The sequence below is a fragment of the Lepidochelys kempii genome, chromosome 7 (assembly GCF_965140265.1).
Source record: "Lepidochelys kempii isolate rLepKem1 chromosome 7, rLepKem1.hap2, whole genome shotgun sequence".
NCBI classification, from domain to species: domain Eukaryota; kingdom Metazoa; phylum Chordata; order Testudines; family Cheloniidae; genus Lepidochelys; species Lepidochelys kempii.
Genome location: NC_133262.1, coordinates 52,380,692 through 52,392,054, shown reverse-complemented (window position 1 = coordinate 52,392,054; position 11,363 = coordinate 52,380,692). Strand labels below are relative to the sequence as shown.

Below are 11,363 nucleotides of genomic sequence, written 5' to 3'. Positions count from 1 at the left end.
ATGGCTCTACTGTTTGCCAGAATGGGTCCCATAAAACACAGAAGGTGCACAGGAAACAATAGCTGAACATTACATTTGTTGTGATCTCAGCATTGAAATTTAATGCTGCCCAAACAGCTTTCCGATCAGTCCTACCAACTGTCCTAATTTCTTCTTCATTAGTCAAGTCCCTGCCCTCCACAATGGCCAGATCCGGGTGTGGATGCAGCAGCCCAGCTCATAAAATGGCTAGCTGCTTCCTGTTGCTGATGAGGTTTAAATGGGATGGAGCACATCCTTTACTGCCTGCCTCTTTACAGGGAGCCCAGTACATCAATCCATGGACCACCAAGGGGTTAAGGGGGTGGGCGCTGTAAACTCTGATTGAATTTGCTCCCTTGGCTTTTGGGGCAGAACTACAGCTGCGAAACATAGGGATGGGTTGAGCAACTTGCAGCCCCAACATCCCCACCCACTAGTGCCCATCCATCATGACTCCCCACCCCCCCAGAGAGAAAGAGTCACTGCTCTCCTGACAGCGATTTTCCCATACAAATACAGCCCTCCTGTCTCTCTGCCGATAAAGAAGAGACAGGTAGTTACTCACAGTGGCCTACTCCCATGGCTCCATAGTGATTGGACACTGCAATGAGGTCATACACATACGGATCAGCTGTTGGGTCACAGACAAACTCAGACATGCTCAAATCCCTGAGAAAAAAGTAAGAATACATTGTCATTGTACACATAATAAGGGAAAGGCCTAGTAATAATGAATCATTGTAAACAGCCAGCACCGGGCCAAGGGCTAACCTGTCCCAGTCAATGCTGTTTTTCCTTTTTAATTATTGACATATTTGACCCACAAACCAGTGATGTCGCCCCCTAGGCGGCTGTAATATGGATGGCATCAGCCAGTTTGTTTGCCATCAGGAATGACGGTTACTGGCAAACACAAGTGTTCCTGTGTGGTTAGTGAGAGAGGATGGCTAAGTGCATGCCAACAGCAATCAATGTAAAACAAGCATGAAGAAGTCAAACTCTTCCATATGATGGATTGGAGCAACACTGGGTAGGCCTATGTCCTGCAGTGGGGTGGTAGCGTCTGAGATGGATGGATGAATGCAAGGCCTTCTCTTGGTAGAAGATGCAGAGGGATGAAGCTGGTGGTCATGCAATATACATGTAATCCACACTAACAGCGTGGCTCCATCCCCCTCTAAAGGACAGTCTACATAGAGAGTCCACTACAGTAAGAGGCTCATGATTTTAGACCCAGAGGTGTCAGGTTCAATGCCTGCCAGCGACCCATTCCAGGAGCATTGTGTTATATTTGGACACAAAGATCAGAAACAACACTGATACCTGACTTCCAAGAAGGATCTCCAGGTATTACCGCATGTACTGTACCTGCTTTCAGGACACAGATACTGTTACACAAAGAGGACTCCTGCTATGCTTTGCCGATGAACAACCTTCATACCTCATACGTACATAGCATCTTTCTTTCCAAGTACTTCACACTACTGTTTAAGTAGAGGTAACACTGAACTGGAAATCCTAGCAAATCTACACAGCTGGTACTTTGGAAGGGAAGGAAAGAATATTCAATGAAGCTGCAGGGGAGGTTAGGCAGCATAGAAATCTCTGGCGTAGAACTTGGCCTGGACATGCTGTTGCCAACACTCTCCTCCATGACTCTCATGAAAATTGTCATAGGATCTTTAAAGGACAAAAGTGTTCAAGGTCTGCTTTGGCACAGGTTCAAAACGGACTCCAAGGGAATTGTAAAGACGTGGAATCACTGGATTTTCTTAGCAGCAACCTAACCAAGTAGTGGCCAGGCCCATCCCTGCTAAGCTCAGTAGCTCTGCACCGTCATAGGTCCAGGTATCACAGGTGCCGGTAGCACCCCCTTTCCAGAGACAGTTACTAGAGCTTCACTAAGGTCTACTGGCTTGTGTCACTGGAGGCAGAATCCTATCCTGAGCTATGTCTCCAATGAGGAGCCCATACAATCGCTACATCAAAAGTGGAGTTTCTTGCTCTGCCCAGTTGTGACTTGCTAGTAAAGAACACTACCTGATGGGGAATTCAACCACAGTGTCAAGTTTATCCCTCCAGTATCTGTTGTATGAGAAACGTTTTAAATGCACCACCAAAATCCTGGGCAAAGACCATAGATCAAACTTCTTTGTGGCCTGCTGATGCTTCTTGCAGTTAGGGCAGTACCTGAGAAAGGAGCATAAATAGGCATGAAACACCTTCGATATCTGCCTTCTAGCCAAGGGTCTCAAACCCCTTTACAAACAGTATTTTTTGAGTAACATATAAAATGCCTATCCCTATCCCAGGCTGCAGTCACCTTTGTCTTTTTTTTTTTTTTTTTATATAAATAGGCTTTGAGAACATTACTCTGATTTTTCCCCTCACATATACAATCTCTTCTTCCCCCAGTACATCCTCTCCGCTGCCTTCTCGCATTCACCATGTTCCCACCTACTGCTACCCAAATGCCATTGCTCAGAAGCTCTCTCCTCTTCTGGGGGATGACCTGTAAGAAAAACTCCTGGAGCACTGTATTTTCAGGACGTCTTTCCCCACTCTCCTCTTCCTGTCTTGTCTTCTGTCCTTTTTTGCTTCCTTTCCAATCCTCCCCTCTGCTCCACCCTGCCCAAGTGGCAGAGTGAAAGTGACTACATTTCCGAGTTTCTGAAGGTAAGACGTTTTGTCAATTTTACTGGAGCACTAGAACAAAGGTAGTATTGTGTTAGAGAGCACCAGTCCAGCCTGCTTCCACCTGGTAAGAAATGAGGTAGAGTGAGAGAACCATACAGGGTTGGGTGTTAGGACTACAACAGCATGAGGTGCTGAAGGTCAAGTCTGAGGTGGCAGAACTACACAGAGCCTAAGGATAATAACTACAGCAGCTTTCTAAAGGCTAATTGGTTTTTTTTTTTTTGTTAAGGTAACATTCCCTCTCTTGCTGCTGAGGACGGAGGTGCAGTGGCAAAGCTGTGGCTGTGAGAACAGGGGTAGGAAACTAAGGTGCACAGAAAGAGCAGTTGGGGGAAATCTTTACCCAAACAATATTGTTATTTTATAGTATATATAAAGACAGTCCAAGTAAGATGGCTGCCAAGCAGCTGGGTGGTAAACTTACCAAGGGTCATGTTCACCAAGCGTTTCCATTGTAGTAAAGAGTTCTATACAGTCTTTAAGAGCTACAGTAGTTTTCTTCTTCTGTGACTGCAACATACTTGCATCCTTTTCAAATGCCTACCAAAAAAGATGTATGAAAATGAATATGCTCATCCTAGGCATCTGGAACCACCTTCCCATGCCCTCATACAGGTTATCTGTGTCCCATTCCAAAACAGTTCCCTGCCATTTCTTTCTTATCTTCAAAATGAACCCACCGCGTTCCTCTCTTGCTCCAGTGATGACTGTTTGATGAGCCATCCTTTCCTGGATGTAGGCAGCCAGCCTCTTTCTTTCCACCCACACCACCTACATCAACACCCACAATTTCTATTGCTCACAGCTGTGCAGAGCATTCTACAGTGGCAATAAATAAAGGCAGTTTCTTGCACAAGGGTGGTTACTGCTGAAGTTAGGCTTAAAGCAAAAGGAATTTTGTCAGATGTTCATAGACAGAGAAGGAAAAGACAGTCCCTGCTCCAAACAGCTAACAATCTTATTGTACAACAAAAGACAAAAAAGGGGGAAACAAATAAGTACAATTTTATAGCTTGTGTAATGCAGGTCATATTGGATTATCATAATTGTCCACTCTGATCTTAAAATCTATTAACCAGACTGGTTACTGATGGCAGTCTATTACAGACCCTCAGATAAGTCCAGAGAAAAGGATGTGCATTTATTAACTGTAGGGAAAAAAATACTGCATTACAGCAGGGGACATACACTGGTGAAACATCTTTGGAGTTTCTAACATTTGTAACACAGGAATTATTGCTCCCAGAGTGTGACTCTATAGGAAATCTCATTCTGACAGAAAGAATTTGATCACTGACCTAAAAAGTAGTGGCTGTCCAGGCATAAGTGATTGAGAGTTGGTTACATCTGTGTTGAGCAAACAGAATACACTCAACTAGTTACATACATATATGCAGCTTTCCAGTGGCGAATTTCTCAAAGCCAAAATTAATTTGCTGAATTGACTGGGAGGAAAAATTTAAATAGAGAATCATGAATGAAAGTTGGAGGTTGTTTAAGAACATTTCACTTGCTTCCCAAAAAGTTACAATTCCCTATCAGAGAAAAGGCTGTTTGATTAACAAGTCATCTTGGTTAAGACTGTTGTTGTAGGCTTGTTGATCCCAAGATATTAGAGAGACAAGGAGGGTGAGATAATATTAGTCCAATAAAAGAAAGTACCTCACCTGCCTCATCTTGGTTAAGAGTAACATGAAAGCAGCAATAAAACTAAAACTAAAAATCATTACATAGATGGGGGAAAGGAGCTGAATAGCAATTATATAAATAAGAAGTTAAGAAATACAATCAATTAATAACTGAACCAAAAGGTATATCAACAAAATATCTATAGCCAGTATGGTTAAGGCATTTATTAATGTATCAGGAACAAAAGCAATTCTAGCAATGGTCTAGCACTCTAGATCCATTATTAGGGGTGATATTGTCAATGAAGCAGAAAAAGATGAGTTTAATAAATATTTCTTTTCTGTATTTGGATCCAGTTTGAACAATATATCAATATCATATGACAGTTGCTAAGGAGAATGCTAAACATATCTACTATTAAAGTTAAACATTTTCTCTGGATAACTTGTACAGAAAAATTGTAAAGGGGTTGGGAGAGGAGCTTGGTTATTAATGTTTAACAAATTTTGGAAACCTGAGGAAGTTCCAGAGGGTTAGAAGAAACCCATTTTGCCGGTATTTAAAAAGGATAGCTGAAATGATGTGGGTAACTCTAGGTCAGTTAACCTGACACTGATCCTGATCCTGAGTTAAAGAACAGAAATATAAATGAATACCAATCAACATGATCTCCTGGACAATAGGTATTATTAAACTTGATATTGCTCTTTGACAAGATTCCAAGTCTGGCTGAAAAAGATAACTGTGCTGACCTAGTATACTCAGATTTTGTAAGGAGTTCAACGTATATTGCATGACATTCAGAATAAAAAACTAAAGTTATACAAAATCAATATGGCCTGTGTTAAATGGATTACAATCTGTCTGACAGATCTCAAAGTGTGCTGTTAATAAGGAATTAATTACTGGGGGTGTTTCTAGTAGGGTTATGCAGAGATTGGTACTTGACTCAGTGTTATTTAGTATTTTTATCAAGAGTGAGAGTAAAATCACTGCTGATAAAGTAAGCACATGATACAAAAATTGGTGGAGTGGTAAACCATGAGGAGAAGTCACATATAAAGTGTTCAGAACTCCTGGTGAGTCAGGTGGAATCCAACAATACACGCTTTAATACAGCAAAATGCAAAGGCACATGTTTAGGAACAAAGACAGGTATAGCCAAGTAAAAAAGGTATCAGGTGTATTTAGGCTATAAAGGTGAATGTTAATGTTGTAACGTAGGGCCTACAGGCCTCAGGCCTTTAAGACATTTAGCTTTGCCAAGTCCTAGGACTTAGTCCTACAGCTTATTTTAGACCTCAGGATAAGTTAACTACACTATAAAGATAAGTTAGCATAAGTAAGTTCATAATAAAACCTGCTGAGCCTACATCTATGTTTGGGAGGCAGGGTGAAATATTAGAGACTTCCTTCAGATAACTGCCTGTTACTATGTTGATAAGGTGAGGTAAATGTGAGTTCCCCTTACACTAACAAGTTAGCCTATGAAAAACAGAGCACCTGAAAAGTAGAGGGCTGTGGAAGTTCAAATAGGGAAAAGGAGTTAAAACCTTCATAAATAAATATGAATTTCAGTGGGTGTTGCCGTTAACCCATTATCCAAGCTGTATCCCAGTCTGCATGCCTTGCAGGGGGAGACACCAGGATGATGACCACTGGTGGTAAGGATGATGATGAGAATGATGACTAATACTTTGGGTTTTCCCACAAGGAATGGTGTGAATAATGCAAATACTGTGAGTTCTGTGTTGGTCTCTCTCTCCTTCACCAGACTGCAGCACGTATTGTTGTTTGGTTGATTAGTAATAGTAATTACTATAGACACAGCACTATGTAGTCTCTGCTCTACACCATAAAGTCCCACTTCTATTGCTCCTATAGTTGACCTTGGGGGCTGAATTCTCACATATTAAAGTAGGTGTAAACCTCACTTTGGGTAGGTAATTGGTTAAAGTAACCCACAGCTATAGATAAGGATACACAGACCACACACCGAGTGTGACGTTGCACTTCATATGCTTATAAGTGTGAATATGATGTAACTGGAATATGCTTTATGCAAAAGGTCTCTTTTAAGGTATCATTACAAAGTTTATAATCTACTGAATATATTCCTCCTATTTGTATGCATGTATCATATATATCTGAAGATAGAAATATGAAGTATAACTCTGAAGTCCTATTGTAATTATGCGAAGTGTGGGCCATTAACGGTGGTTTGGAAGCTTGATGGCTCCCATTTACTATGACAATTGGTTGTAAATGATCTGTTTACTTGCACACCTTCCTGGGTGCATGCGGGCCAGGCCTGCAAGAATGGAGGCTGGGGTTTCACAGGACATGTGAACATATCACCTGATACTGGAATCCATCTTAAACCTGGTCCTTTTCCATTTAGAAGGAGGGGTGGGGACTCAGAGACACAAAAGATTCCTGCCTTGTGCCAAAGATATAAAAGGGGGTGGAACAGAACAAAGGGGGATACCAGTCTTAAGAACACCCTTAGTTTCTACCTATGATGTCTGCTGGAACTAACAAGGACTGTACCAGGGGAATGGATTGGGCCCAGACTAGGAAAGAGTCTAGTCTGTGAAAGAAGCTTATTGGAACATCTCTGAGGGTGAGATTTTACCTGTATTCACTTTCTTAATGTATTAGTCTTAGACTTGCATGTTTTTGCTTTATTCTGTCTGTTATTGCTTGAAACCACTTAAATTCTACTTTTTATTCTCAATAAAATCACTTTTGTTTATTAATTAACCCAGAATAAGTGATTAATACCTGGGGGAGCAAACAGCTGTGCATATCTCTCTATCAGTGTTCTAGATTATGTGTTTACCCTGTCAAAGCTTTATACAGAGTAAAACGGATTTATTTGGGGTTTGGATCCCATTGGGAGCTAGGTACTGGAGATCGGAAACCTGCTGAGTAGTTTTTGGTTAAAGTCTGCAACTTTGGGAGCGTGGACCAGACCTGGGTCTGTGTTGCAGCAGGCTAGCATGTCTGGCTCAACAAGGCAGGGTTCTGGAATCCCAAGCTGGCAGGGAAGACGGGCTCAGAGGTAATTCCAGCACATCAGGTGACAGTCCCAAGGGGGTCTCTGACTGAACCCGTCACACAGACCATGGGAGACTGTATTCTGGAAAGCAGTGACTGAAAAGCATTAAAGGATCATCACAGATAATTCAAACATGAATGCCAGTGCAATGCTGTCGCGAAAATTACCACAACTACGGTAAGTTTAGTAACTGTTTTTTTTTTTTTTCCAAGTGATTGCACATGTCCATTCCACTGCTGGTGACTCACAAGCTGTCCCATCTGGAGGTGGGTGTTGAGTCTATTTAAACAGGGATTGGAGGACAACTTGTTCAAATGTAACATCTCTAGAGTGTTGACAGATTGCACAGTGAGAGGCAAACAAGTGACATGACGATCAGGTTGTTGCTTTGCAAATGTCTAATATGGGCATGTGAGCCAAAAATGCCACAGAGGATGCTTGGGAATCTAGTTGAATGACCCAATACTCTCTCTGGTGGCTTCATATTAGCCAACTGGTAACCCAGGTGAATACAACTGGTATCCATGACGAAACCCTTTGCGTGGAAACCTGACTGCCCTTCATTCTGTTCACAAATGCAACAAACAATTGAAATGAATACCTGAAAGATTTAGCCCATTCCAGATAAAATGCTAATGCTCTTCTAACGTCTAGAATGTGCAGTCTCTCCTCTCCCTTATTATTGTGAGGCTTTGGGAAAGTCAGCAAGAAAATTGCTTGGTTAATATGAAAAGTGGAGACCACTTTCATAAGAAAATTTGGATGGGGACAAAGGCAGACATTAGCCACATAAAAAAATACAGGAAGGATCTGATATTAACGCCCTCAGCTCCCCTACTCTCCTGGCCAATGTATGGCTACTAAAAATGAAAAGTACAACAGGGGGCAAATCACTAGCGGTTTGAAGGAGGGACCCACCAGCTTTTTTAAGACTGAATTCAGGCGCCATGGTGAAATAGGACTCTGTACATGTAGAAACAATCTGTCTAAATCCTTTAAAAATCGTATGGCCTCAGGGGTGAAAAGCCAATATAGGAAATTGAACAGGGTACACCTGGCAAACTGCCTATCACTGATATTTAATTTACAAAAGATAGTCCAGCATATGCTGAATAGAAGCAAGAATAGGGGAGACCTGTGGAACTCCTTGCCTGAGGAGGTTGTGAAGGCTAGGACTATAACAGGATTTAAAAGAGAACTAGATAAATTCATGGAGGTTAAGTCCATTAATGGCTATTAGCCAGGAAGAGTAAGGAATAGTGTCCCTAGCCTCTGTTTGTCAGAGAGTGGAGATGGATGGCAGGAGAGAGATCACTTCATCATTATCTGTTATGTTCACTCCCTCTGGGGCACCTGGCATTGGCCACTGTCGGCAGACAGGATACTGTGCTGGATGGACCTTTGGTCTGACCCAGTATGGCCATTCTTATGTACATCTCTGCTACCCAGCCCTGAGGGCATCTGAGAAACAGTCTGGTGTACTGCATTGTGTAAGTGCACGCTGCCACATGCCCCAGAAGCCTTAAACAACTTCTCCCCATGGTAAAGGATAAGCCTTCAGCCCAGAATGAGGCTTCACATTGTGAGAAGCCTTGCCTGTGGTGGTAAAGCCAGGACCTCTCCAATAATTCTACTTTCTGGACTGGAGACAGGACTGACTTGTCTGAGTTGATCAGGAGGTCTAGTGTGTTGAAGGTGCATTGGATTATGCAAATGATGGGCACCACCTGTGACCTGGCTCGACCTCTTATCTGCCAGGGCTCCATGTATTCCCTTACCTGCACAACTACCTTCTGAAGAAATGTTGCTACTTCCTCAAGCACTTTGTAAGAACACATGGGGCAGCCAAGAGATCGAAGGGGAGAACTGAGAACTGATAATGGCGGCCACTGACAGTGTATCTCAGAAACTTTCTGTGGCTCTGATGAATTTCCATTGGAAATTGGGCATCCTTTAAGTCGAGAGCAGCATACCAGTCCCCCAGCTCCAGTGGAGGAAGAGTGTACGTTAGAATGACCGTCTGGAATTTTGCCTTTTTCAGGAATTTGTTTAACCGCCTTACATCTAAAATAGGCCTGGAGATCCCATTTTGCTTACAGGCTCAGGAAGTATTGGGAGTAAAACCCCTTTTCTCCTGAATAAAGGAAGGACCTCCACTATAGCTACTACAAGGAGAGAGGTGATTGTATCCCTTGCAGTAATACTGTCTTGTCAGAGGGGTAGAAATAAAATGGATCATGTATCCCAGTTCCACCATGCTTAGAACCCACTGATCTGTTGTGATGTGGGGCCAAGCAAGAAGGAATTGGACAGGCAGTTTGCAAAAACTGAAAAAGATGACACTCAGAACTGATATTCTGCTCTCGACCTTCCAGTCAAAAAGCTCTTGGAAGATGCTGCCTCCTTTGATGAACAAGCGGCTGCAGAAGCAGAGGGCAGCAATGATCGTTGTTTGTAACCTCTGCTCCTTCTCCTTGGCAGATCTTGGGTTTGAGGAGCAAACCACTGAAAACACTGAGACTGATGAGGGCAGAATACATTCCACTTCAGAGCTGGGGTGTAAATGCCCAGGGATTTGTATTTGAGACTATGGAGAGTTTCGTCTGTCTTTCCTGAACTGTCTGTTGCACTTCTGGGGAGAAGCCAGAAGAGTGTAATCAGGACAAGCGCCTCATCGTGATAGAGGCCAAGCTGCAGAATCTGCTGTATCAACACCCGCCAGCAGAGCCGTTCTGGTGACCAACTTGCCCTCCTTTACTAAGGACTGGAATTCCAGTTTCCTCTCATCTGGGAGCTTGTCATTGAGCTTCAGAACAGTGTCCCAAAGGGTGAAATTTTAACACCCCAGCAAAGCTTTCTGGTTTGCAATACAAATCTATAATCCACCTCTGGAATAAAGCTTCCATGCAAATAAGTCCAGCTTCTTGTCCTCTCCTTTTTAGGGTTGGTGCCTGGCGCCCCATCTTTCTTTTTCAGTGGCTGGTACTACTAAAGGGAGCCTGGAGGGGGATGGTTATTTAGATTCTTGAACCCCAGGGAGGGGACATGGTACTCCACTCTCTTTGCAGTCAGAGCAGGGAAGCCAAGGTCTGCCAGAGCAATGGTTTTCAATAGTCTTCATTTGTGGACCCCTACAAATTTTCAAATGGAGGTGCGGACTCTCTTGGAAATCTATTCAATCAATGTTCAAAGTTCTTGATGCCCAGTAGATGGAACCAGCTGAGGTGGCTACAGGGAAGCTATTGATTGGTGTGATAGAATACACTCCTGTGTTCACACCCTCCTGTAATAATCTTTGTACAAAGTAAGTTCATCATTTGAAAACTTATAACTTGCTGATCGATATCATAGAATCATGGAAGATTAGGGTTGGAAGAGGCCTCAGGAGGTCATCTAATCCAACCCCCTGCTCAAAGCAGGACCAACACCAACTAAATCATCCCAGACAGGGCTTTGTCAAGCTGGGCCTTAAAAACCTCGAAGGATGGAGATTCCACCCCACCCCTCCCCCCAGGTAACCCATTCCAGTGCTTCACCACCCTCCTAGTGAAATAGTGTTTCCTAATATCCAACCTAGACTGCCCCCACTGCAACTTGAGACCATTGCTCCTTGTTCTGTCATCTGCCAGCACTTAGAACAGCCGAGCTCCATCCTCTTTGGAACCCCCCTTCAGGTAGTTGAAGGCTGCTATCAAATCCCCCCTCACTCTTCTCTTCTGCAGACTAAACAAGCCCAGTTCCCTCAGCCTCTCCTTATAAGTCATGTGCCCCAGCCCCCTGATAATTTTCGCTGCCCTCCGCTGGACTCTCTCCAATTTGTCCACATCCTTTCTGTAGTGGGGGGCCCAAAACTGGACACAATACTCCAGGTGTGCCTCACCAGTGCCGAATAGAGGGGAGTAATCACTTCCCTCAATCTGCTGGCAATGCTCCTACTAATGCAGCCCAATATGCC

At 43.2% G+C, this 11,363-nt stretch overlaps 1 protein-coding gene across 4 annotated transcripts in view; it reads right to left on the bottom strand.

Moving 5' to 3' along the window:
- Positions 1–11,363, bottom strand: part of USP4 (ubiquitin specific peptidase 4) — a 97,836-nt gene that overhangs the window by 3,673 nt on the left and 82,800 nt on the right. For 3 of the 4 annotated variants that reach the window (XM_073352709.1, XM_073352710.1, XM_073352712.1), the window contains 3 exons: positions 3,143–3,258; positions 2,062–2,211; positions 587–690 (listed from right to left, as the gene is read on the bottom strand). In XM_073352709.1, the coding sequence (XP_073208810.1) occupies positions 587–690; positions 2,062–2,211; positions 3,143–3,258 (370 nt within the window). The remainder of the gene's footprint in view (positions 1–586; positions 691–2,061; positions 2,212–3,142; positions 3,259–11,363) is intronic. The other variant, XM_073352711.1, reaches the window with a different exon arrangement.